The sequence below is a fragment of the Acipenser ruthenus genome, chromosome 22, assembly GCF_902713425.1.
Source record: "Acipenser ruthenus chromosome 22, fAciRut3.2 maternal haplotype, whole genome shotgun sequence".
In the NCBI taxonomy this organism is placed as follows: Eukaryota; Metazoa; Chordata; class Actinopteri; order Acipenseriformes; family Acipenseridae; genus Acipenser; species Acipenser ruthenus.
In genome coordinates this window covers 4,880,411-4,906,785 of record NC_081210.1, presented here as the reverse complement: position 1 = coordinate 4,906,785, position 26,375 = coordinate 4,880,411, and the positions used below count along the sequence as shown (strand labels likewise).

The following is a 26,375-nucleotide window of genomic DNA, read 5'->3' as shown; positions in this document are numbered from 1 at the left end:
ATTATTTAGAACCCACGCTTATTAAAAATTCCCTTTCAGCCCGATACTGTACATATTGTTGGCTGTGAAACTCTTTAGAAAGATTAAATGATTAGTGGTGAAGAGAGTCTAAAACACTGTAAAGTGGCTATGCTATGGTTGACTACTGGAAGATAGAGAGTGCCACAACTGCCACTTCACTACAAGTAGGCAACTTCCCAGTTAGGTGACTTGATAAACCACAAGGGTGAAGTGCATTGTGTATTTTATTGAACCCAGTACATGGTTAATAAACAGGTATACTTTATAAAAAGCTGACATGAGAAAAAATTTATTTTAAATAACTACAGTTCATATCTTATTATCTTATTCTATAGGCGTTCACCATATAAAAATAAGTAAGAATAATATGTGTGTGTGTGTGTGTGTGTGTGTATATATATATATATATATATATATATATATATATATATATATATTCCTTTGTGGTAAGCACCTCATCACGATACAGTTTTGGTGCACGAATGATTATATATATATATTGTTTATCACTCTTTTTTGCCCCCTTTTTTTGCCTCCGTTCTCCTCCTGCCTGAGAAAAACAGTGTGTTTTATTTAGTCATTTATTTATATATTCTGACAGGTTTTTTTCTGGCCAGATCTCTACAGGGTGAAAACCCACAGATAGAAGATCACACACAGAGTGCGTGTAAAGGGTTTTTATGTGTTAAAGTTAAAATAAAAATACACTCCACCACAAACTGGAGAACATGGTCATCGCATCTTGTAAGGGCTTGGGTCCAGTATAAAATACTTTTTATTAAATAAAAAAAAAAGCAAAATGATCACTAGATTTTTTTTTTTTTTATAGAGAATGTGTTTAACAACCCCCCACAGCCCTTTTGCAATTGACTTAACCACACATACGATGTGTCATATTATTAGGAAGCCTATCTGGAACATCATCTTGCTACTTTGACAGCTAAAAAAAAAATACAGCTATCAGCAAATGTGTCAGTAGCTGTGCAGTTGTCTACTGTGGGTATACTGTGCATAATGTGGGGCTGCGAGCATATGCTCCTGAAATTTATACATGGGCAAGTCGCCTCGCACTGGTGGCGTGGAAAAGAACACTGTTCACAAAACAAAGAGCAACTTATCATTGCATTGACAGCTATTATTCATGCTGAGACCCAGGTCCATTGTTGCAATTTCTAAGAAAAAAAGATACAACTGCACCTCTGCATTTTAAGACACTGAAACTGTTTCATCCTAGGGCAGCCTTTATGTATAGCTGTTTAGTGCTTATAAAGTTATAGGAACAGTTTAACAGTTTGTTATTGCGGGATCCCTTCCATTCCTACTAAGGTGGTGTCCCTTGAATCAAACATCTGAAGAGAATCTCCCACCTGGGGCTATTTATGTCCATAAGAATCCCAGTCCTCATTCTTCACAATCCACTTGTAGCTCTTGTGGAACTATACCCACCGCATCCCTGGGTTTTCTATATAAGGCCAGAGCTCCTATTTTCTGTTCTAAATCATGGGCAGGGTGTTTTGTTTTACAGTCCGAGAGAGAGAGAGAGAGAGAGAGAGAGAGAGAGAGAGAGAGAGAGAGAGAGAGAGAGAGAGAGAGAGAGAGAGAGAGAGAGAGAGAGAGAGAGAGGTATGTGCTTTGAAAGGGAGATTCTTCAGAAGAGAATTGGATGTGTGTGTGTGTGTGTGTGGGGGGGGGGGGGGGTGTAGATGGAAATCCAAAAGTGCCTCTGGTCCTCATCAAGATCAGGACAATGCAGTGCAAGGAAGCAGCAGTGCTGTCTGTGGGCAAGGGGGCTCCTGGCTTGCCATATAAGGGCAGCAGAGTCTGTGAGGAATCCCTCCAGCATTCCCAATTTGGAGTTTTTAACCCAAGAGGCTTGGGAAGCTGACTAAATATGGTGTAACTGCATGGAGATCTTTAAAACAAATTGTACAACAAGCATGGAGGCAGCAGGCATGCATTCCCTTCGCTGTGTACTTACATAGCTCGAAGGATTGGAAAATTTATTTAACTGCGACATATCAAGAACAGCAGAGGTTAGGGTTGATTCTAACTGACGCATACAAAGTATATAATGTCTGTCTAGCTGGTTTTTTCTGTCTGCCTCTGCCTTTTTCTACAGTGTAACATTGAAGTTGTAAAATAAGCATTTTGTTTTAGATTTTCTCATTCAAAGTGTTATGCACTGATCATGTCCCACTATCTGTCTGTCCATCGTGTCTTAGAGAAGACAATGACTACCTTGAATTTTCATGAATCTTTTCCAAATATTTATCTTTCACTCCTAGCTTCTATAGGCCTTTGCATTTGGGTTTAATCATCTAAACTGTTTATATTAATTTTGAATAGATTCATGTATTTGATGTATGTGCAGTGGTTCTCTTTGTTAACTTGTTTACATATACAAGTAGTAATACAACTATAACACTGTCTAGTCTCATGTAATACCTCATTGCATTTAAACACATTTTACCTTGGATTCATCTCATAAAAAATCCTTTCATTTCAAATGTGGCGAAGCCAGCCCAGCTTGGGCATCACATTCCCAGAGAAGGCTGTTTGCAGCCTGGGTTTTCTCACAGTACACCCTCAACAGAGTACAGTAGGATAATGTATTGGTTTGTTGTACACTTCACCTCTGGAGGTCAGAAACTTGGTTTAGGTCATATATATATATATATATATATATTCTATAAAAATGTGAGAGTATGTCTAAATGTATTATACATTTATCAAATAATCTTCAGTTGTGAGAACAGCAGTAACACTTTCCTGCTTTGGCATAAAAAACGATATCACAAATCCAAACTATTCTTAATGTATTGCATTTTGAGGTGAAAAAAACATTTTTACCCCACAAAGAGGCTTGCCAACCAACAATATTAATTATTACACAATGTGAGACAGGATTAAACTGTAATATCTCTCTCTCTCTCTCTCTCTCTCTCTCTCTCTCTCTCTAGTCAACAGCCCTCAGATCCTCCATTTGGAAAGAAGAATTTATAAATTATATTTTCCAATGCCACACCTCCTCCTCTTTTTCCATTCAAATGGACAAGCTGGGGGCAGAAGGTGGATTTAAAGTAGCAAAGTTGTCATTTTTATAAGCTGTAAATATTTAAACTATCAAAACTGTACGTCCCATTTAAGGTACAATGTTGCTATCGATTTACACTCCTTTAGATTTCTGGATCTCTCTGACCGCAGCGGAATGAATTTTGTTTCTGGCACAGAATAAAAAAGACTTCTTGTATGCTAATCTGAATTGACATGACTTCAGCAGTGCACAAGGCAGTTGAATTGTTTTTAATCTCGGCCCTCCAGTCAGTTGTGTTAGACCATGGAGTGTTCTTTCAAAATTGGACAGTAAAGAGAATTATCAAAGTGTGGCTGATCTGCAATTTGACTTTAACCTACAATTGTTTATATGAAAGAAAATTAGTCCAGCTCAGACATATACATATTTTTTGACATTTTATTTACAGAGATGATCCAATAACAACATGTAGAACACCTAATGATGTGTCATTATAATGTTGTGTTAGTAAAACAGTCTCCAAAATACACATAATGACTCATTCCTTATTTGTTTTCAATACAGCCTTTAACAACATCAGCACGGGCACTGAATTCCTTCTCTGAACTTTAGTGCAGTTATTCCTCAATCCATCTTGCTGTTGTGTGGATCAGTTTCACTGTAGTGCACAGCAATTCAGGAAACGGAATGGAGCAAAAGTGATTCTGTAATTCATACTGACAGACTAGAGCGGATTGAACAGTCACTCTGCATTGTGTGCCCTTACTACATACTACTTCCACTGTCCCTAATGAGTACACTTGGGAGTTAAAATCCAATGGTTATTGGTGGTTTGTAAGTAACCAACAGTGGTCTTAGCAGGATGTTGGTGTTTACCTTTCATGTTTGGAAAAGTTAGCCCTGCAGCGTTTGATAAGCTGAGACTTCAACTGTTACAGCTGTATGTCTGTCCCGATGAGGCTGAAATAAAAATAGTACTATATGTTCTCCCTGGAGACGGGGAAAAAACCAAAGGGGTCATGGGAGCTGAGCAGCTCAGACTATTGCGTACATTCTTTATATCTATTATTTAGAAGTTCAAACTTTTTACCTCAAGTTCTGGGGCTGTAGGTAAAGGAGCTGTGGTTTTGTGTTTTATATTTTCTTTCTTTCTAGAAGTGCCACACAGACAAGCCCGCTGCTGGCACCCTGCTTAGCTTCAGCTTGAGATGCTTCTGCAGAACATTGGTGTGTACTAGAAAAGATCACAACTTTACTTCTGACGGCAAGATTCTTCAGCGACTGTGTGTACAAAGCTATTATAAATCATGTTAGTGACTGGAAGAAGTGATCTGGACACTATTTCCAGTGTTTTATTTAAATATTAACATCAGTGATAGTTGCCCTTATACAGTTTTGCTTTGCAACTTTGCAAAGACATCTGGCAAAAGTTAAGGAGGAAGGAGGGGGATCTGAATTTTCTTCATCTCCATTCCTGGAAATTAGCTGAGTGTGTTGTCTGAGATATTCCCAGTAAGTTTCCTGTTATTTTAATGCAGGGTAATTTAAAAATGACAGTTTAGATCAGAGAATATTGTGTATATCTTCATATATTTATCATACAGTACCTTTATCCTGTATGAAAATGAACTGCAGTTAGAAAATTTGTTTTTGTTAACAGAAATAATTTCTACTCCTTCTAATGGTTCCTCAAAAAGTGTCAACCAAACCAAACCCAACCCTCGACCCACGTTCAAAAACACACTACATTCCATCAACTCGTTCAGGAGCTACTGCAAGTCAAAGAAAGCATTAGAGAAACTAGAAAAACAAAGTAGTATAATATACAGGGAACTGCTTTAACACTCTATATTGAATTCACAATTCCAAAATAAAAGTAAAAATGAACACTAATCGTTTGGGGATATTTTTTTTTTTTGTGTGTGTCAAAGTTAAATGCATTTTTAATTTTTAGATGATAAACCAACCCTTTTTCTTTTAAAGTTAAAAGCTGCCACACTCCCCCTCTTGTGAAGTGACACTGCATTTCACAGCTTGTCACTCCCTCCAGAGGAAAGTGGTCCCATTCTGCATCTCTTAGCAGGCTTTAAAAACTGAATTTTAATCATCATTCACAAGCAACTCCCCCTTTAAAAAAAACTCCAGATTTAGGAAATGAGTGTTTTGGAAAATGTACAACTGTAGGCACTTGTATGTAAAAAAAAAAAATTAAATGCTACAGGATACAACACATTTTGGTTAGTAGACCAAATTCTGTGCTTAAGAGAAAACAGCTGCTAGATTGCAAAGGAAGCTTGTAAAGGGAGTTCTAACTACACCATCTGCTGGAAAAAACTGTACATTACAAGTACAAAATACACACGCTCCATTAAAATAGAGTAGTAATAACCTTTTAATTCAGGCAAAAGTCACTTTATTAAATTTGTAAACATATTGAACGTTATTGCATTTAAACCACAACAGTCTAAACACTGGCACACATACAGAATCGCATGGTTTCAACAGCATGGCTTTCTTCATCCTGTTCAATAGAAATAGTGGGATGTCTGTCCTTTGGAATATCTGTTAAAAGCACATTGTAAAAAAGAATAAATTAAAATAAAAAAATAACCCTCAGAATCTGGCCTGGGACTTGCACACACAATCTTCAAATCATTCAACTTGTGTATTTCACATTGTAAATCCCCCCCCCCTTTCGTTTTTTTGGGGATTGTGGGGGGGGGGGGGGGGGGGGGGAGTGCTTGAAGATCTATCCATGTTACTGGAAGCATGACTTCACTCTGTCAGGTCAAGCCCTGTCATCTACATCCACCATGCAGTGTGAAAGGCCCTGCGCCGCTTGGTCCAGCCATCACACCCGTCTCTGGAATATCTGCAGGTCAGGAAATACGACACAAGAGTGTATAGAAATCACATTACATGTAGCAAGCACACTGTTTAAAACAGCAGTGTGCAGGTTTGCTGTACTATAACTACAAAGCAATTGAACACTTTCTATGTTTGCAGTATAGCATAACTGCTCTGGTCTTTTTATACTGTCCATAATGACAAAATATTCCTGGCAAGTTTCAAAAGCATACTACTGGGAAGAACATGCAATGACTGGATATGGCTATCATACCATCATTTACATTGAAATAGCCAGCAATGTGGATAAGCTGCATTCCACTGTTTGTTTCTCATTTATAAAATGCAAGCCATTGCTGAAACAAACAGACGTACTTATGACAGTGCATCCCATGTAACAAGATTCCAGACCACTTTTCAACATAGTCAGCTGTTGCTACCTGCCAGTTTCATTGCAGATACTATTCTTCCCAGCATATTAGTCAGGGATGGAAGTAAGAATCCTATTGCATAGTAGTTTCACCCATTCCAGGTTTTAATATATGCTTAATTAGCCCCAGAGTAGAGAAAGCTCAGGTGTGTCTTAAGTTAACTCCCCCACAGTTCTGTCCTACCTCGTGTGTTCTTCTCGCTTGGCACAGATGGGCCCCTGAGGAACATCCTTCCAGCTTTCTCCCCCTTACTGTCATTAAGAAAATGGGACAGCATCCCATAGAGGAGAGGTCTGTGGAGAACAAACAGCATTCTGTAATTCACAGTCTTGTGGGGTTTGACTGCATTGTAAACATAATATTTATAATTGAAGTGAAACTTAATTTCAGATATAAACAATACAACTGCTAGCACTGCTCGGGTTCTCCCGATGCAAGTACGTTTGTATGGACTGGTCCAAATTCTGTGCATTTCTTAGTTCAATTTATGTTAAATGAGTTATTTCTGTTTAATTCAGGCTCCCAGGCAGTCTCATGAGAAGATATTGAAAAAGGAACTGTACAGTGGCTCATTGGGGGGGAATCATTTCCTCTCGTGATCTTGACACAACACATTTCTATTTATTTTATTTCCACTGTCCTTACTGTAGAACAGAGGAGTACTTACACACACTTGGAGCTGGGGTCTTCCACCACATTCAGCTCATTCGCCATGAACTGTCTGTCCAGGGGCACCTCGGGCTGACCAGACTCTGCAGGGGGCAGAGAAGAGGGGGTTTACAAACGACACCATTATTAGAAATCACCTCACACCATTTACAGACAGCAATCTTAGATTTCTACAGGGCCCCTTCAGAGACTATAATCACTCTGGAAATGTGCAGACCACACTGAATTCACATTCAGGGAATAATTGACTCTTATTTATTTATTTATTTTAATTGATTTCATATTGTTTTAATGTCTCTAACTGTCTGTGTATTGTTGTTTGTTGTATTTATGTTGCCTCTTGGCCAGGTCGGCAGTTTAAATGAGAACTTGTTCTCAATGTCTTTACCTGGTTAAATAAAGGTTTGAAATGAAATGAAATGAAATTACATCGCAGTTCCAAAGCCAGTAATTTTAGTTTTAGCTTTACCGGACACACATATTAAGACAGACCTAATGTTTCTTTTGTAGACGTCACTTACAATTAAGACTCAAAGACCTGGAATGGTTAAGTCACTTGCGGGTCAGTCTCTCTCTCACCTGCAGTCAGCACAGAGGCGGTGTAGCGGTACTTGTTAAACTCCAGGTACTCGCGGATCAGTTCGTTGATGAGCAGGTTCTGGTGGGATAGAGGGGGTCTCGACTCGCTCTGGTCGTCCAGCGCGTTAAAAACCTCGGCTCTGATTCGGGCTTTCAGCTGTCCCAGGACGCCTCTCGACTCCAGCGTCTCCTTTAATGCTGACGAGGTGGAAAAAAATGCAGTACCAAAATAAATCTAGGTTAGCTGCAAACGTTTTTCGCTTTTACTTTAAGAAAACTATTGATAACAAAAATCGTAATTAAGAGTTTGACAACGATGCACTCGTTACCTCTGGCAGCCCTAAACGAGGTCGTGTACTCGCCAGTTGTTTTTTTGTTTTGTTTTTTGTTAAGCTGATGCTCATGTACAAAAAGAGTTGCCGTGTAACATAGATTCGGAGGTTGAACAGTAAATACCAAGCAGTCATATAAATACTGCCAGCTATAGCTTGAAACCTAAGTTTGACCTCGGTAGTGAGGTCTATTTTCAGATAGCTAATGAATCAGCCAATTTAGGCAAGTTACATTTTTACTTACCAGACTTCAGCTCAGCAATGGTCGCCATCGTTACTACTGTAACTGCCGCTGCTGGCGTCATGGGTTACACTACACGGGGGAGGGGCTTATGGACACGCCCATCACGCCAGACAGCCTGTAAAAGGACTAGGAAAATTGTCCACAAAAAAAAAATGTACATTTGGTCATATAGGCGAGAGGGGTATTGCTGCAGACCACAGACTCTCACTGCCTAGCTCTGAAAGGAAGCTCACACTGTCAGAAATCTGGCAACCCTACATTTACACTAGTATATTGAATATTGTTTTTGCTGCTAAACCTAGATATCGCACATGCTTCAAAATGCACTAAGTTATGTTGTAAACAATGTGCTGGTAGCTATGCTGAACCAACAGCCGTACATTATTATCTGACTAAAACACATTTCACTGGCACATTATTATTCACCGTTTATAGCGTGCAAGGAGATCAAGGAGAAAAACAAAATAAAGATTTGTGTCTGACTATTTGTTGCATGCCATATTATTTCTTATTTTGTTTGTTGTTTCTTTGTGTGAGATGGTGCAAGTAGCTATTTTTTTTCCCACCCTCTACACGTTTTACACCCTAGTTTGGCAGGAGTCCCAATCGTGACTGCTAGCGAGTGGGTTGAGTAAGTACCGGGTGTGGCATGTGACCAGAGCGCATACAGCAGCACCAGCCCCCCCCCTGGCTGCCTCGAGTTAATGCTGCTGTTTAACACACACAAACACACTCAGGAAACTGAAGCAGCCCGGCATTTTACTTTTTGTACAGCTTTTTAAACAGAAATAGCATTGCGGTCAATGGGGCTCGATGGCTTTTGCAGCCTCGACGGTTCCGATCCATTCTGGGTAAGTGCTTCCCTCGTTTATTTATGCGAATAGTTGATTTTCTTTGTGTGTTGTGTATCAACAGTAGTACTCTGTAGGCCATGTCAAACTGAAGTCAGTGCTCAGTCAGGCGCTTATGCGTGTATTAGATACCGGTGTCAGAAGTCACTGAACCGCTTTTAGTTTCGTTTACAATTAGACCTTATAATCATATATCAAGTAGGGCTTCTGGTTTTCAGTGTTTTACAACGACTTTTCTACTCTCCTTAAAAATGCAATTGATACCTTAGCCATTCGTGTATATCAATCACAAATGAGAAACGCGTTAATATAGTAAACGTGATGTAATTTACTGGTACAACTAAATGTGCTTTTACATCTTAAGTCTTATTTAAAAGCAGAAGCGACTCATCTGTATTATTAATTTAACTACATTTACGCATAACGATTGTCCAGCATAAAATAGTTTATTTTTTCATTATAGCTTTTAATAAAGGTTAGTCATTATTAACATGTTGCGATCTCGTTTGTACGTTCTGCTTGTAAATTAAAAATGAAGGCTTGGTGACACCAGTGGCTTAACAGGTATCAGTTGAATTCTTAAAGGAGAGTAAGTCGTGTTAAAACACCGAAAGTCATGAGCCTCCTAATCATAACGTAGTCTGGTATTTGTGGTTTCTTATTATTTGATTGTATTTTAAAGTACCGGTTTGTGACAATTAAAACAAAACCAAAAGTAATTTAGTGGTGCAATGAGCAACAGTACTGACTGTGTACAGCTGACCCACTTTATTTGATGAATAGGGTTGGTTCGTTTGTCATGTAAATAAATGAAGAAAAAAATAACGCTGACTTCACGAGTAATCATTACTTGGCATTTTCACCAGAAAAGAACTTCCTGCTACATGAATATATTATGTCGTCTTGTTTCATTGAGCACGCCCGCCACTGTACTGTTATCTCCGCTGAATTATTTTGATCCACCTCTTAAAATCACTTTGCTGAAAATATTTTATTGCAGTAATCATTCATTTATGATCCATCTGTGCTTCTGTAGAATTGAATCTCTCTCTGTCCCATTGCCTGGCAGGACTGGAACCGGACGTGGTACACCCCCAACCCAGACCTGACCCAGTGTTTCCAGAACACAGTGCTGGTGTGGATCCCCTGCATCTACCTCTGGGTGTGCGCACCCTTTTATTGCCTATACCTCCACAACCATAACCGTGGGTACATCCGCATGTCCCATCTCAACAGGGCCAAAACTGTGAGTATCTACCACATTTTATATAAAGTTGTCATGCCATGAAACACCTCCACTGTTGTATTCAAACACACACTAGTTTCCTACATGTTGAGAAGCTGCAGCAGTTTTTGGCATACATTAAAGAATTGGTAGGAATAAAATTAAATGAATATGCAGAGTGGGTCAAAATCCAATTGACTTGACAGTTCATCAACAAACGAAACACCATAAAGCAATGGAAATTGACGGTTAGCAACAGTAGAACAAAGGGAGGTGGTCGGGATGGTCAGAAATCTCATTACCCACTCAATATTGGAAATGCAGTATAAATTTCAAGGATTTTGTGGTCTCTTATAGCATATAATGATACTGTCAGTGCACAAACTGGTCAAGTGACCCAATGAACCACATATAACTTTATCGGAGCCTGGAGTAATATATTGAAACATACTTGCAATACGAATTGGTACAAATCTATCTTTAAATTGCCTTTTGATTCTGCAGATTTTCGGGTTCTTGCTGTGGATTATCTGCTGGGCAGACGTTTTCTACTCTTTCTGGGAAAGAAGCCACGGTACATCTGTAGCGCCAGTCTACTTGGTCAGCCCCACGCTGCTGGGAATCACAATGGTAAGGGAGATTGATTTTTGTCTTATTGCACTAAACTGCACAGCTATGGCCAAAAGTTTTGCATCCTTCATAAAGTCAAATGAAACCTGCTGAATAATGTTACGTTAACATATTGAATTCCATACCTCTCTGTAGCTTTCCATATACATTTAATGAAAAACTGATTTTGTAGAGTCTTTGATTACATGCTGTTAAATAAAATATCAAAATTATTTAGTTATTTGTGTGTTGTGGGTGTTGTGGTGGTACAGGTCTCGCAGATTTCATTGCTTTTTCCCTGTCAGTTGGTGGCCGTGTTTCTCGTACAGTACGAGAGGATTAAGGGGGTCCAGTCTTCCGGGGTGATGCTGGGTTTCTGGCTGATCGCGGTGGTCTGTGCTGCCATCACTTTCCGCTCCAAGATCCTGCAGGCTCTCAATGAGGTGAGGAGATGCTGGGGGGCTACAGTACAATTCAATGCATTATGGGCTTGCAGCATCCTTAAGAAAATAAGTTAATATAATAAACCGGAAATATGGAGCAATATTTATTTTGATCAAAACAGTACTGCTCAAAATTGGGTCTGTTTATTGCATGACAATCTAATTGTCCAACATCTTGATTCCCAGCGCAAATAATTTAATGGAATTGGGCTCGAGCAGTCGTCATGGTGGAAATAACGGTCTTTCCTCTTGTGCTGTGCAGGTGTCTAGTGTCAGTGTGTTTCGCTACACCACCTTTTATACATACTGTGCCCTCCTGCTGGTCCAGCTGATCCTCGCCTGTCTCACTGACCAGCTGCCACTGTTCTCTGAGCATGTGAAAGACTCTGTGAGTATCTACACACATGCACGCACACTGACACATGCACGCACGCACACTCACAATCACACACACACTGACGCACGCACGCATACACACATTGTTTTTATCAAATAAAACCACAACAGAACAAACAAAGGTAATTATTATTATTTTTTTTTACAGATGCCTTGTCCAGAATCAAGTGCTTCTTTTCTGTCCAAGATCACGTTCTGGTGGATCACTGGGTAAGATTTATTCGCAGTTTAGTGGTAGTGATGAAACTTCAAGTTCCCTCCCACCAGTCTTCCAGTGAGCATTTTAGACTTCTTTATCTCAGTATTGGGAGTTGTAATACACAAACAGATGATTGCTATCTGCAGTTTTCTTACCTCTCGTCTCTATTGTTCGCATGCGTGGCTGGGGGTGTGTGTGCGTGTTTCTGCAGATTGATGACGCAGGGCTACAAGCGCCCCCTGGAGGAGCGTGACCTCTGGTCCCTCAGCGAGGATGACAAGTCTCAGGGGGTCGTTGCCCAGCTGGTTCGGAGCTGGCAGTATGAGTGTGCAAAGATCAAAAGGTTAGTTACCCCAACCAAATGCAGTGCATTATTTTTGCGCTCATTTGTGAGTTCCTGCCTTGCTGGCTTCATTTTTTTTAGTTTTTTTGCATTATTTTAACTTTTTATGACCATCAAAAAGGTACAATTTGAAATTGCTAATTTTAGGGTGTCCTGGCTAGACAGCTGCACTGTTCACTTTTATCACTAGCATTAACATGAAAGATCCAATAGGCATTCAGTATTCAAATGAAACACTCTCGCTTTCTCTTCCTCAGGCCATTGGAGATGGTGTACTCTCCGAAGCATACAGCCAAGAGGGAGGCCGCAGAGAAGAAGGAAGGTCCAGTGGATGAGGCAGAGGTCCTCATAGTGAAGAAAACCCAGAAGGGCAAAGAGCCGTCCCTCCTGCTGGCGATGTGCCATACCTTTGGGCCCTACTTTCTGATCAGCTTCCTCTACAAATTCATGCATGACATCCTCATGTTTGTCGGGCCTGAGATTCTCAAGTGAGCATTCTGCCATCTGGCCAGCTGCCTGTCTGGCTTTCTTTGTTTTCTACTTACTTTGAGATCCCTTGCAGCCTCTTCTGTCTGCTGGGTACTTATCCTGCCTGTTTCCTTGGCAGGCAGCTGATCCTCTTTGTAAAGGACTCCAGTGCCCCCTACTGGCAGGGCTTTTTCTACACGGTGCTGCTGTTCCTCTGTGCCTGCCTGCAGACACTCCTCCTGCAGAAATACTTCCATGTGTGCTTCATGACGGGCATGAGGCTGCGCACCTCCATCGTGGGGGCCGTCTACAGAAAGGTGAGCCAAGATAGACCTCATTCACTCCGGATGGAGGTGTGGGCTAGTATCAGAAAGGGATGTAAACGAGTGAGCTTTACAGTGATCCCTATTTAGCAATCAGTGCAGGAGCGTAATGAAACAACAGTATAAAACTAGCAAGGAATTGTTCACGACAGCTGCAACTAAGTTTTTACTAACGCCTTTGCTAATTAGGGCCTGTACAGTGTTAAAGAATACACAGCCTAAATGAAGTGTCAGAAATGTGCAGTAAGGGACTTTTTGCTGGGTGTCTGCAGGCAGGTGATTTCAATCAGAATAGCTGTGCTGCCAAAGGTGTTACATTTCGTGGTCTGCTGTCGGTTCTGTATTGGAATGGAGTGTGTTGTGGTCCCCGGTTTCAGGCTCTGATCATCACTAATGCTGCCCGCCGCACTTCCACTGTGGGGGAGATTGTGAACCTGATGTCAGTGGATGCCCAGCGACTTGTGGACCTGATGACCTACATCAACATGATCTGGTCAGCTCCTCTGCAGGTGGTCCTAGCTCTCTACTTCCTCTGGCAGGTAAGGAACTGGGCAACCAATCCCCATGAATAAGAGTTCCTGTGCTGGGTATCACAGCTGAGGTACAGTATCAAGTGTGGTGGGGCCAGGGAGCCTGGCTTCTGCGGTGGGATCTTTTAATATGATTATTGCATTCATTATGAATTGTATTGTTACGTACCAGCTTCTACAGCAGCTGGGAATTTAGCTACAAGTCATTTGAATATGTTGAAAACTTTAATATTGAAGCAACCAAACTAGGGGTTTATAGCAAGCATCATTGGAGGGTAAGTGGCAGATACGATAGCATTTGAAACGCTTGTGTTATTCAGTGTGTGTGTCTCTTTAGAATCTGGGCCCCTCTGTGCTGGCAGGCGTGGCAGTGATGGTACTGATGGTGCCGGTGAATGCAATGATGGCCATGAAGACCAAGACCTATCAGGTGAGGCTTTCTACTCTTCATCGCCATGAAGATGATTTTAATACAGCTCTTTTTAAACTAGACAGAAATACACCACCAAAGAGACTCACATGCACCTCAGTACACAAATCACTGTCCTGTTTTAGTGGTAGCTATATTAAGATCTGCTGTGATTTGGAACCAATTGTGTTTTATGGCAATGGATTGTATGCTTAGGTTTAAAGAGAACATCATTTTGGGCTCAATTTGTTCAATTTGAAATGTAATTAGTGTCCATAATACCCAATAATGTATAGTTTTTTCAGAGCCAAATGACATAACAGCTAAAAGCCAGCGTCCATGATGTTTATTCATGTGTAAAGTAGGATAACAGTCAGCAAAATTGGCAGCATACCAGCATTCTTAAATGAATTATTGCTCATAGTTAAGCCATTTCAAGGCTAAAAAAGACTGCGGTTAAACCAGTAGCTTGCTGTTCAGCTTTGTCTCTTAAAAGATGATACAGAATAAAGTAAACCAGCCCTGTAACAGAGTTTAGAGCCAGACCTGTGATAGCTCAACTTCAAAACCCTGTTATACCATGAGGAATTTGCAATATTGGATCATCACAATGTTCTGGTTTTAGCTGCAATTTGCAACCATTTTCTTGTAACGTTGTCTGATATGCTCTTGAATATAATGGTTATGACCGAATAGTATGTTCTAATATGATTTAATGGAGCTGATTTTTAAAGCTTGTAATTCCAGGTGCTGAAGTAGTTTTTAATCCCCCCGCGGGATGAATATTCCCTGCAACATGGATATAGGGAAGATGCTCACATGTGTGCCCCTTATCATTTTAGCTACAATTGTGCTTTAACACGGTTGAAGGTATCTGACCTCGGTAACCTATTTTTTCCATGAGTTCTGACCTCTGATTGGTTCAGCTAAAGAAGGCAATAGCTTCAGTAGACTTAAATTCGATAAATATACAATTAAGACCAGAGACTGGAGTTGCCCACTCCTGATCTTGCTGCCCATGGTTTAAACTTGTCAAGTTACAGTACAGTCAGGTTTAAACCAGACAGTCTGGTGTTTGCAGGTGGCCCAGATGAAGAACAAGGACAACCGGATCAAGCTGATGAATGAGGTTTTGAACGGGATGAAGGTGCTGAAGCTGTATGCCTGGGAGCTGGCCTTCAAGAACAAAGTGCTGGAGATCCGGCAAAGCGAGCTCAAGGTGCTGAAGAAGATTGCATACCTGGCAGCCATCTCCACCTTCACCTGGGTCTGCGCCCCATTCCTGGTGAGTCACAAACCACTGTCTCCAGACCCAGCACCAAACATTTGAACTGGCTTATCATTGTACCTGGGGCTTGAGAACCCAATCCAGCAGTGGTTTTGAACTGTGTTTTTAATAAGTTCTGGTTTATGATTGTTTATGAACCCCTTGTTGAGTGTACAAATTTTTCAGCGTTACTTGTCCATTTGTTAGAAGTTGGTCGGCATACTTTTAATACTTTTGTATTGCACGATGACCTTCTTTGGAACTGCTTGTTATCTTTGAATGAACAGACAGCATCTGCACTGATTTTCTTGATGCAGTGCTGGAAGGAAGCCCTGAAACACAAGCCCTCATTATGATCCCGTTGTTGACGTTCCTCTTCCAGGTGGCGTTGTCGACCTTCGCTGTCTATGTCCTGGTGGATGAGAACAACGTACTGGATGCTGAGAAGGCCTTTGTTTCCCTGGCGCTCTTCAACATCCTGCGGTTCCCTCTCAACATGCTGCCCATGGTCATCAGCAGCATGGTGCAGGTCAGGCTATTGTAATTTTGCAATCTTCCCACACTGTCATTGAGCTGTAAACCTGATCTCAGTCCAGTAACAAAGCCCTTTCTCCCTGCGTCTCCTGCAGGCGAGCGTGTCTCTGAAGCGGCTGCGTAGCTTCTTGTCTCATGAAGAGCTGGAGGAGGACAGTGTGGACAGGAAGGCCATCTCTGGCTGTAAGTGCCCATCCCTTTACAAGAATGGATCACTGTGTCCTGATCAGTTACTAGTACTAGTACTGGGCAAAGAAAGTATATCTTCAAACCAGTAAAGTTAGTGAGGCTGAGCAGTTTTGGGGTTTGTCTCTTTGTCAACTTGATACCAGCTGGTTTGACTGGAATGTGGTGGGTGTCAAATTGCAGTTCGAACAGAACTTGAATTTGAACCACCTGTATGTTGTTGCTGGGGGGAAAAAAGGTAACTCTGACAACGATATACAAAATGTTTGTAATCCGGTAGGTTTTCCGCCTAGATGGGATGGCTGTGCACTCATCTGCTCATCACACTTTTGTCACAACCAGGGCAATCTGTTCCTAATGTTACAGATTGACTCTCTACTGCATCTTGCTATTCCTGTTCTTTTGGATTTCAGAATCAAGATTGATGACATACTTTTGCATGAGTTTAATGGTCTGACAATCGTTCTTAGGCAGTGCCTGTGAAACCAGACTGTCGTTACTTGGATGAATCTTTAGCTTAGCGATCTGTTTGTTGCATGCCTTGTCACTGAAAATGTTCCAGCTGGCCCCTTGCATAAGTCACAGAGGAATCGTTGACATCTCTTGGAGAGGAATGTGAGAATTTACAGTATGATCTGGTAGGGATAGGTCTATGCATGTACCATAGTTTATCCTTGTTTGCCATGTTTTATTAATATGCTTTATGATACAGTACCTTTCTATGCTTTCGCTATGCTTTATTACGTTTTGCTATGCTTTTTACTAGTGGTTGGAGCTGATGAAAGCTGCCAGGAGATCTTGGTTTCAGATGTACCACATCCAAGCCTTCTAAGACTGGTGTTCTGTTTGTTTTTCAGCCGCTGACAGCATCACCATTGTGGATGGGATGTTCAGCTGGTCAAAAGATACCCCCCCCTCTCTAAAAAGGTAAGAAGATTTGTCGGCATGGAAGCATGCATATATCTCGCCTGCAGAAACCTTTACTGCATGTTATTGCTATCCTATGTATTGTATACTTTGTTTTAAATGTCAAACTACTGATCTGAACTGCAGGGAACAGCCTCTTCATGGTATAAATAGGGTTACTCATCCAGCTGCGATTATGCACAATAGTCTCTTGCATCTCTTGAGGTTGGTGATAATTTGCAGGCATTCCTGCATATAGCTATGGCCAAAAGTTTTGCATCACCTAGAATTTTAGGATTGACATAATAAAAATAAAAAAAAATTAACTATGTGAAGATCATTTTAGATATTTTATTTAACATTCTGTAATCAAAGAAACTACAAAATGATGTCGTAAAAATACTGGAAGCCTTAACAGTAGTGCAGTATTTCATGTTCGATTTCGAAATGTCACATTTTTCCAGTTTTTTGTTAAGTATATGGAAAACTATAAAGCGGTATGTAAATCAGTATGTTAACATTATTCATCAGGTTTCATTCGACTTTATAAAGCAAAATTTGCGAATTCTATAGGGTGATGCTAAACGTTTGTCCATAGCTGTAGATTAATAATGGTATTTAAAGCCATTTCCCTCCTTAGTGAAACCCCACTCTTGTCTTGGCAGGATCAACGTGTCGATCCCTGAGGGCGCGCTGGTGGCCGTGGTGGGTCACGTGGGCTCTGGGAAGACTTCCCTGCTCTCCGCGCTGCTCGGGGAGATGGAGAAACAGGAGGGCTTTGTCTCCGTCAAGGTACAGAAACTTAACCTGTTACTGCACCAGGAAATACAGTGCAGTACTGTACCGCTCTACCCCCCCCCCCCCCCCCCCCAAAAGCAAACATGAAACATTCTCACACACAGAAAAAAAAAGCAATTAAAAGCCTTCCATGCAAAGACATTGTCCCCGTCTACAATTCTAGCGGCCTTGCCAGGACATTGTTGATAGGCAACGTGTTTTGATATGCAAGATGTTGTGTGTGTTACGTTGTTTAAGGAAAACAAAAGAACAAAAAACACGCTCACACTTAACATGTTTCTGCATTTAGTGCGTTGGTCCCTTGATAGGAACTTTCCATTTTTTACAGGAGGGGTGAATGTAAAATATGTCTTGTTCAAGGTACATGTTCTTCTAGCAACTTTCTCTTTCTCTCTCTCTCTCTCTCTCTCTCTCTCTCTCTCTCTCTCTCTCTCTCTCTCTCCCTCTCCAGGGCTCGGTGGCCTATGTGCCCCAGCAGGCATGGATCCAGAATGCCACCCTGCGGGAGAACATTGTGTTTGGGCAGGAGAGGAAGGAGAGCTGGTACCAGCAAGTGGTGGAGGCCTGCGCACTCATGCCTGACCTAGAGATCCTGCCTGCGGGGGATGAGACTGAGATCGGGGAGAAGGTACGCAAACCGCCAGCTGTGGATTATGAACCATGGCAGCAGTTCAAGGAAAAGTGCACTTCAGAAAAGCCAAGGTCAGATGAAGAGTTTTGGAAACCAAACCGCTGTTACTTGGACGTTTAACAGGCATCAATTTAGGAATAATGACCACGCTGATACAGTCTGTACAATAGGAGTCTTAACTGTGTCTCTTGGTCTGAATCCCAGTGTTGGTTCTCCCTCTCTTCTCAGGGTGTAAACCTGTCCGGTGGTCAGAAGCAGCGGGTCAGCCTGGCTCGAGCCGTGTACTGCGAATGTGCCGTCTACCTGCTGGATGACCCCCTGTCTGCGGTGGACGCCCACGTAGGGAAACACATCTTTGACAAGGTCATCGGACCCAAGGGGGTGCTGCAAAGCAAGGTGAGTGGGGGTCTGCATCTGCATTTTTTGTGGTACTGACTCCTGATTGGCTAAGGGATCCACTGGCAGTTTTGTGGTTTTTTAACCGGGTGGCATTTTCAAAGTGACACATCTCTGACTGTGAAATGCGTTTGCAGACCCGGGTGCTGGTGACCCACGGGCTGAGCTACCTGCCGCAGGTGGACCTCATTCTGGTGCTGGTGGACGGGGAGATCACAGAGATGGGCTCCTATCAGGAGCTGCTAAACAGACAAGGTGCTTTCGCCGAGTTTCTGCACACGTACGCCAACGCAGAGCAGGACAGAGGGGAGGAAGGTAAGGTCTAGACAGGGATTGCTGCAGTGTTGACAAGCCTGCCCTGGCTGTGTCAGACACACTTGTCGCTCCTCTCTAACTAATCACTGCTCTCCTTTCTGTCATTTTTCCTATCGCCTCTGGTTTAACATTGACCTATGTGCGTTATGTCCCCTTTGTTCTTTTGTTTGCCTTTTGCTGATCAGAAGAAGGGAGTGTGAAATAGGAGGAGGAGGTGAACAGGAAGGTTTGTGGGTCACTCTGCTGTCACTGGCTTGCATACTTCGCATGTAGAGTTTTTTTTTTTTTCTTTCTTAAACCTTGAAAGATACGACTGTAACTGACTAATCTGTGTCCAAAGGAAGTAAACGTTCAGAACTCTGCGCTGTTCTCTCTTTCAGTGTCCTCAGTTCCGGAGTTAAGATGCACCTTGTCTAGATTATTAAAATTGACCCCAGTGTGTGACTGCCTAGTTCAAATTGCTGACATTCTGATAAATTGACAGTTCGATCCGCTTCCTAAAGTAGATCCCTCTAATTCCCCTGCTTCAGTGTGTGTTCAGTGCTTGTGCTTTGGTTTGGTTTTTTTTGTTCCACTTTTAGATCCTGAACCCTGGTTAAAGGCTATAGAAAACATTCATTCACTGCTTTTTAAAAACATTTTATTTTTTGGGTGGGGTGTAGATTCGAACAGCCCGACAAGTAAAGACTTGAAAGGATTAGAGAATGGAGCTCCTGCAGCTCTCTTCAGGTTAGTCTGCATTTTTATAATGAATTCCACCAATAACATGCAGTGGTGTCTGCCTGACTGTAAGGGGAGCATGTAACAGCTCCTGCACTGGGAGGATATATGGAGATTTCAACGGATACACTTATTTGTGTATGACCGTTCCTCATTGATTACCAATGGAGCGTAATATGTTCTTGTTAACGTTTGATAAGCCCTTTATTAAACGCTGAAATATTGATTTTAAATAATGCCATAGAAAATGACATGGTACTTTTTAAAATTTTGATTGAATGGTCCCTGTCTCTATGCAGGCCTCGCAGTACAGGCTCCGGAGCTGGTGTGGATTCAGACAAGCACAGAAGCAGCAATGAGGTGTCTGGCAAACACAACAAACCAGGGGCTGGCACTGAGGCCGGAAAACTGACCGAGGCAGACAAGGCCCAGACCGGCAAGGTAGGAGAGCTCTCGCATTTTAACCTTGTTGGTGACGATAATGTTCCTTTCGGTAAATTGAAATGTTTCTCTCTTCGCCCAGGTGAAGCTGTCTGTCTTCTGGGAGTACATAAAGGCAATCGGATTCTTCCTGTCCTTTCTCAGTGTCTTCCTCTTCTTCTGCCACCACTGCTTCTCCCTCGCCTCCAACTACTGGCTGAGCCTGTGGACTGACGATCCCATCATCAATGGAACGCAGTCCCACACTAAAATGCGCCTGGGCGTCTACGGATTGCTGGGGCTGTCTCAAGGTACAGGACTGGAAATCAACTTCCAGCTGTTTCATACATGACAGAATGTTGTAGGAAGATGTATTTAAGGGGTTAAGAGTTAAGGTGTGATAATCTTGCACAAGTGTTCTCTCTTTTCAGTTTGGCTCTCGGCAAAATAGGTTTGAGATAGCAATGCCTAGCTGCCATATCTAAAGCAATGCGAGATAGCTAAAGGGGAGGTGAAACCACTACCAGAGCTCAGGAAAATAGATTTTTAATCATAGAAACGGTCAACCGTGTTCTGAGAAAATAGGACGGTGTGCTGTAAAATCAGCTGAAAAAACGAGTTTAGGTCACAGTCATGTGGGATTAATTACCACCACCTTTTTTTCTGTACTAGATGTATTTCGTCTGTGTAACTGCATAAAATAACCTGCTTGTGTTTTCTTTCTGTATGCTGGAGTTAATTAATCCTTCTGTGTTGGGATTAAGTAAAAGGGTTTACATTTTACTAAATGGTTATGCTATTTAATTCCCGAGAATTATAAGTTAAAGTAATTTGAATTAACAAAACACAAAACCCAACAATGTGATTTAGTTGTTAATGTACCTGTAGTGGTGTAGCTAGACTGACCCTCCCTCCCGTGTGTGTGTGTGCGTGTGTGCGTGTCTTGTTGCTCGCAGGCGTGACCGTGTTCAGCTACTCGATAACCGTGTCGATCGGGGGGGTCCTGGCCTCACGGCACCTCCACCAGACCATGCTGCACAACGTGCTGCGCTCGCCCATGAGCTTCTTCGAGCGCACGCCCAGCGGGAATCTGGTGAACCGCTTCTCCAAGGAGACGGACACCATCGACTCGGTCATCCCCAGCATTATCAAGATGTTCCTGGGCTCCCTGTTCAACGTGCTGGCCTGTTGCGTCGTGATCCTCATAGCCACGCCCATCGTCGCCGTCATCATCCCGCCTCTCGGCCTGCTTTACTTCTTCGTGCAGGCGAGTGCATTTCATTGTCAAAAACGTACCTCTCTTTCTGGGTGTAAAATCACATAAAACAACTGCAAAATAATTCCAGAAATCTTAGCCTTTTTGCACTTCTGGTGGCTAATGTGCAGTTTCTAAAAGCAGCACATGTGTGTTCATTTTAAAACGTGTTATCTGGTACTGCTTTAATTAAAGTAAAATGTCTCCGCTTCTATGCCTTTTTCTTGGGTTATCTGTTTGTACTTGTACGCCCTGGGTCGTTTCACCCCAGCAGTGTCTTCTGGGTAAAAGCATGTCATTCAATAGGGGAAGCAGCTGATTGGTTATTGACAGGAAGACAATTTCATTCTCCAGAGGAAATGATCCAGGAAGTACAGTAAAAAAGCATGGCTTGCAAATAGTTTTTATTTATTTATCTATTTAACCCAAGTAGTATGTTTGTTTTTAAATGAAAATACATGTTTGCTAAACCATGTGTTTCTTTTAAAATGACACATTTCAGACCTATAAAATAAATAGAGTGCATGGTGGAACTATTTTGTTAGCTGCACAATAAACAGGTGCGGTCCAGACAGGGGTTGCAGTGATGAGCTTCCTTTTCAAACATGCAGCAGCCTTGTGATGGGTTGGTGTGTCTGTGTCCCACAGCGTTTCTACGTGGCCTCGTCCCGGCAGCTGAAGCGCCTGGAGTCGGTGAGCCGCTCGCCTGTCTACTCCCACTTCAACGAGACCCTGCTGGGTGCCAGCGTGATCCGTGCCTTCCGAGAGCAGCAGCGCTTTATCAGGGAGAGCGACAACAGGGTGGACCACAACCAGAAAGCGTATTACCCCAGCATCGTGGCCAACAGGTACGGACGGTGCTTTCCCTCACATGTTTAGTTGGGATGTCGCCTGTGATTTGTTAACTCTGCTGTTCTCGGTTGTGTTGGCAGGTGGCTGGCAGTGCGCTTGGAGTTTGTGGGGAATTGCATCGTCTTGGCTGCGGCTCTGTTTGCCGTTGTCGCCAGAGACAGTCTGAGCCCGGGCATCGTGGGGCTCTCGATCTCCTACGCACTGCAGGTGAGTGCAGGGCAGGGCAGGGCTGGGAGCGGGTGAACACTCATGGTTATTGCCCCCTATGGCAACAGGGATATAGTGGAGGTGTCGTGTGTGTGTGTGTGTGTGTGTGTGTGTGTGTGTGTGTGTGTGTGTATAGCATGTGTGATTACCTTGGGAACCGTTTATTTTATTGTCATTAAAATTGCTGTGGACGTTCCTTTGCACAAATTCGTGAGTCTAGGTCACACTTGACTATAGCATGAATTCTGGCCTCTGATACTTTGGGTTATTGAAGGCTGTGCAGTTTATCTTTGGAACTACTTACCTGAACTCAATTACATTTTAGCATCATGGTGACCTCCCTTTTAATGGGATTGATGCCTGAATTACTGAGCTACAGCCGTATGAAGGGATCATTAAAAAAAAAAAAAAAAAAAAAACCTGCCTGGCGCTGATGAAACTGAAAAAGCTTTTTTTTTTAAAGCGTTTAGTGTACCTCCACTTTTATTTGAAGTTATGCAAGGGCATTTCTTATGCAATACCGTTCTACATGCTATGGAGGAAGGCAGTGACTGTTTGTTGCTGATGTAGTTTTCTCTTTTTTTTTCCCCTCCTTGTTTCTTTTCAAAGATAACGGCATCTTTGAACTGGCTAGTTCGGATGTCATCTGAGATGGAGACCAACATCGTTGCCGTGGAGAGAGTGAAGGAGTACTCTGACACAGAGAAAGAGGTAATGAGAGGTAATGAGGGAGTTGTAGGAATATTGCACTGTGCTGTGAGCGATTGGAAGACAGATGTTGTGTTTTAAATTCCCCCCCCCCCCTCTCAAGGCGGTGTGGAGGGTGGAAAAGACGGCGCCACCCCAGGCCTGGCCCACACGCGGACACATCGAGATCCGAGACTATGGCCTGCGCTATCGAGAGGACCTGGAGCTGGTCCTCAAAAACATCAGCTTCACCATCGAAGGAGGAGAGAAGGTGAGGTCTTAAACCGACTGGTCTTGGTGTAAGGCTTTCTTATACAACAAGATATGAAGGCAACTACCCTAGGGAGTGTACTGTTTGTTTGTGTAAATATTCAGCTATTGTAACTGTTGACCTTCAGTTATTGAATTACACAGGGTTTTGCATTACCTCAAGGTCATGCCCACCTGTTGTCTAATTGAATCTTAAATGAACTGATTATTGGATAAAGTGTAAAGATTTGTTTGAAGACATTATGCACTGTGCAGTGCTATGCCAGTGTTGGTATTTGAGTCCTTGTTCGGGCCTCCCCTGCAGGTGGGGATTGTGGGGAGGACGGGGGCAGGGAAGTCGTCTCTGACGCTGGGTCTCTTCCGGATCATCGAGCCGGCGCAGGGGAAGATCCTCATTGACGGAGTGAACATTGCCGATCTGGGACTGCACGACCTGCGCTCCCGCATAACCATCATCCCGCAGGTAACCATGTCAGCAGCTCCAGTGGCTACAACTGAGGCACAGAGAGGCTGTGTGGCCTTGTAATTAGAGATAATGAATTAGATGAACTGTGGGAAAACTTGCACCTTCAGAAGGTAGAAGTTTGTGAATTCACCAAAAATGTGTCCCCACTTTTCACCCGTCAGGATCCTGTGCTGTTCTCGGGCACCCTGCGGATGAACCTTGACCCCTTCGATGCGTACTCCGACGAAGAAGTCTGGAACTCTCTGGAACTCGCTCACCTCAAAAACTTTGTGTCGGGGCTCCCAGACAGGCTGAACCACGAGTGCTCGGAGGGAGGGGAGAACCTGAGGTAAGTGGTTTTATGAGCCTGTGGTTTTATGAGCTACAGGAAGTATTTTTAGAGTTCAGGTCTGGGTGTCTGGCCCTTTTATTTATATCCCATTTTAATCTCTCTAAAGTGTGGGGCAGCGTCAGCTGGTGTGTCTGGCTCGGGCTCTCCTTCGGAAAACAAAGATCCTGGTTCTGGACGAGGCGACAGCAGCCGTCGATCTGGAAACAGACAACCTAATCCAGTCGACAATCCGCAGCCAGTTTGAGGAGTGCACCGTCCTGACCATCGCTCACAGACTTAACACCGTCATGGACTACACCAGGTACAACACGGGGGCAGCGAGGGGGAGAAGGGAACAGCCGGGACAGGGGTAGGGTAGATATTGTTGGGGGGTGGGGGGACAGCTGGGGCAAAGGTAGCAATAAATAAAAGTTAGTTTGACATCTATGTTCTCTGTCCATTTCAGGGTCCTGGTCCTAGACAAAGGTCAAATTGTGGAGTTTGATTCTCCAGCCAGCCTTCTTGCCAAGAAAGGAGTATTCTTCAAAATGGCCAAAGACTCTGGCCTGGTGTAATCACACCAGTGACTGAACTGGGTCCTGCTGGTTGTTTCATTGTCCCTGCAGGCCAGTAGCTTTTGCGAAGCAGGGAGAGATGTTCCCCACTGGCACCCTTTCTCTCTCTTTCTCTCAGTAGGTATGGCACTGCTAACTGTCCCTCCACATGCTAGCCATGCACTTGGCTGTCCCTTCCACTGATTCATGGCTCTCCATTGCCCAGTAGAAGGTTTCTTGGTATGCAGTCCCAATTATAGTACATAGTAGAAACATAAGTGTAAGACAGTGGCTCCCTGTTTCAGTCCTCAGGTTTTTCAAATGGCCCTAAATATGTATCTTAAAACACCAGCACTCCTAGCCTCTGTGACCTAAAGGGCTGGCTGAAACTACAATGCTTGCTGTTAATGTACCTGTAGGAGCAGGGTTATAAACCACTGGCATTTAAGGTACTTGCACTGTACTCTCAATTAAGATTGATTTTTGCCACCCATGGCAAGTCTTAGCCAGTAGGTGGTGCTGTTGGTACATACTGATCCTTTAACAATGTAAGTAGCACCTTCCTTTTTAAAATAGATATACACTAGTGTACTGTAGTCTGTGGTTTTTTTTTGTACAGTTGCCTGTGACATAATTTAGACTTCTGATAATGCAGTCTATACCGCTTAACTTAATTGATATTTGCTTTGCATTTAGTGGTGATATGACTCCACAAAGATAACAGACAGGGCTTGAGATCATATATTGTACTGCAGTCCTGAGCAAGACAGGGATGTTTCTGTCGGTTTCAACCAAAATCTCTTTTGTCCAAAGTGCAATATAGCGTGCATGCGTTTTTGTATGTGTTCCGGATGCTTTGCATTTTGGGGTCTCAGTCCGTGATTCTTTGGCTGGTATTTCTCCTTTACCCAGTGGGAGAGCTGTGTCGGCTAACGCTGCTCTGTGTTTAGCGTTGGCTTCTCCTGCTGGAGCTGCCTGTCCCCTCTCTCCATCCAGCAGTGGAGCTGTGGGGACCAGTGCAGCTGGTGCATCCTTGAGCATGCACTCTCAAAGGGTGTACTTTCCACAGTCGACTGCCATGTAATCATAAGCACTCAACAAACACACAATGCTGAGCTTTTCAAAAGGTAAGGGATATTGTACATCCCATATTAAAATGCTATTTCAAGCTTTTTGTCCTTTTTTAAACCAGGTACTTGATTACGGGTGTAACGCACTCATAATACCACTATTTTCAGATGAAGATGTAAATAAGTAGCTATCATAGGTCTCATTGCTTTTTTTTGTACTCCCAGTGCTGTGCTTCAATGTTGTTATATCTGATTTAATTGTTACTTCGCTGTACCAGATTGTTTTTGATTGTACGTCCACTGACTGCACAACAGCATTTTATTTAAGCATGTTTTTGTATAAAGTGCTATTTTGCTATTTGACAACTTTTTTTGTTGAGAAAAACTGAAGGTGATGGTATTTTACTTTTACAGATTTATATTATTGTAAATATATTCAGGTCAATATTATAAAGCTTGGTTTGTATTGATAATCTGCTGTCCTTATGTGAAAAAGAGAAACATAAATAAATGTATTTAGTTAGAATTTTTGGTTACTTTTAGTATTGCGTGGTTTCTTAAAGCCATGGTGAAATATT

At 42.5% G+C, this 26,375-nt stretch overlaps 2 protein-coding genes across 3 annotated transcripts; one reads left to right on the top strand and one right to left on the bottom strand.

Moving 5' to 3' along the window:
* Positions 1 to 5,429: 5,429 nt before the first annotated feature.
* LOC117431018 (centrosomal protein 20-like) lies at positions 5,430 to 8,265 on the bottom strand. Its single transcript, XM_034051590.3, has 5 exons — positions 8,158 to 8,265; positions 7,582 to 7,779; positions 7,001 to 7,085; positions 6,517 to 6,626; positions 5,430 to 5,927 (listed from the first exon to the last, which is right to left on the bottom strand). The coding sequence occupies exons 1-5, from the start codon at positions 8,216 to 8,218 to the stop codon at positions 5,854 to 5,856; spliced, it is 528 nt and encodes a 175-aa protein (XP_033907481.2). The 5' UTR covers positions 8,219 to 8,265; the 3' UTR covers positions 5,430 to 5,853.
* A 366-nt stretch (positions 8,266 to 8,631) lies between these two features.
* LOC117431639 (multidrug resistance-associated protein 1-like) lies at positions 8,632 to 26,333 on the top strand. Of its 2 annotated transcripts, XM_034052816.3 has the most exons (31): positions 8,641 to 9,008; positions 10,078 to 10,254; positions 10,738 to 10,863; positions 11,148 to 11,285; positions 11,548 to 11,673; positions 11,830 to 11,891; positions 12,092 to 12,223; positions 12,481 to 12,711; positions 12,831 to 13,008; positions 13,392 to 13,553; positions 13,882 to 13,974; positions 15,035 to 15,238; positions 15,603 to 15,749; positions 15,850 to 15,937; positions 16,798 to 16,867; positions 17,512 to 17,638; positions 18,096 to 18,272; positions 18,504 to 18,671; positions 18,809 to 18,986; positions 19,649 to 19,715; positions 20,006 to 20,147; positions 20,230 to 20,437; positions 21,083 to 21,393; positions 22,030 to 22,229; positions 22,314 to 22,440; positions 23,050 to 23,151; positions 23,252 to 23,398; positions 23,702 to 23,860; positions 24,025 to 24,191; positions 24,301 to 24,495; positions 24,640 to 26,333. In XM_034052816.3, the coding sequence occupies exons 1-31, from the start codon at positions 8,961 to 8,963 to the stop codon at positions 24,746 to 24,748; spliced, it is 4,566 nt and encodes a 1,521-aa protein (XP_033908707.1). In that variant the 5' UTR covers positions 8,641 to 8,960; the 3' UTR covers positions 24,749 to 26,333. The 2 variants fall into 2 exon arrangements, with proteins under 2 accessions (XP_058851831.1, XP_033908707.1); XM_058995848.1 differs by lacking the exons at positions 19,649 to 19,715; positions 20,006 to 20,147; positions 20,230 to 20,437; ... (7 more) ...; positions 24,301 to 24,495; positions 24,640 to 26,333 and adding an exon at positions 19,172 to 19,632 and having other exon boundaries at positions 8,632 to 9,008.
* The last annotated feature ends 42 nt before the right edge of the window (positions 26,334 to 26,375 follow it).

Excerpts from the sequence above, each read along its gene's own strand:
- LOC117431639 (XM_034052816.3), top strand. The coding sequence starts at position 8,961 with ATGGGGCTCGATGGCTTTTGCAGCCTCGACGGTTCCGATCCATTCTGG. Across the intron at positions 9,009-10,077 it reads ACGGTTCCGATCCATTCTGG|GACTGGAACCGGACGTGGTA; the intron begins GTAAGTGCTTCC and ends ATTGCCTGGCAG. Across the intron at positions 20,438-21,082 it reads ATTGCTGGGGCTGTCTCAAG|GCGTGACCGTGTTCAGCTAC; the intron begins GTACAGGACTGG and ends TGTTGCTCGCAG.
- LOC117431018 (XM_034051590.3), bottom strand. The coding sequence starts at position 8,218 with ATGACGCCAGCAGCGGCAGTTACAGTAGTAACGATGGCGACCATTGCT. Across the intron at positions 7,780-8,157 it reads CATTGCTGAGCTGAAGTCTG|CATTAAAGGAGACGCTGGAG; the intron begins GTAAGTAAAAAT and ends CCACCTCGTCAG. Across the intron at positions 5,928-6,516 it reads AAGCGAGAAGAACACACGAG|ATATTCCAGAGACGGGTGTG; the intron begins GTAGGACAGAAC and ends CCTGACCTGCAG.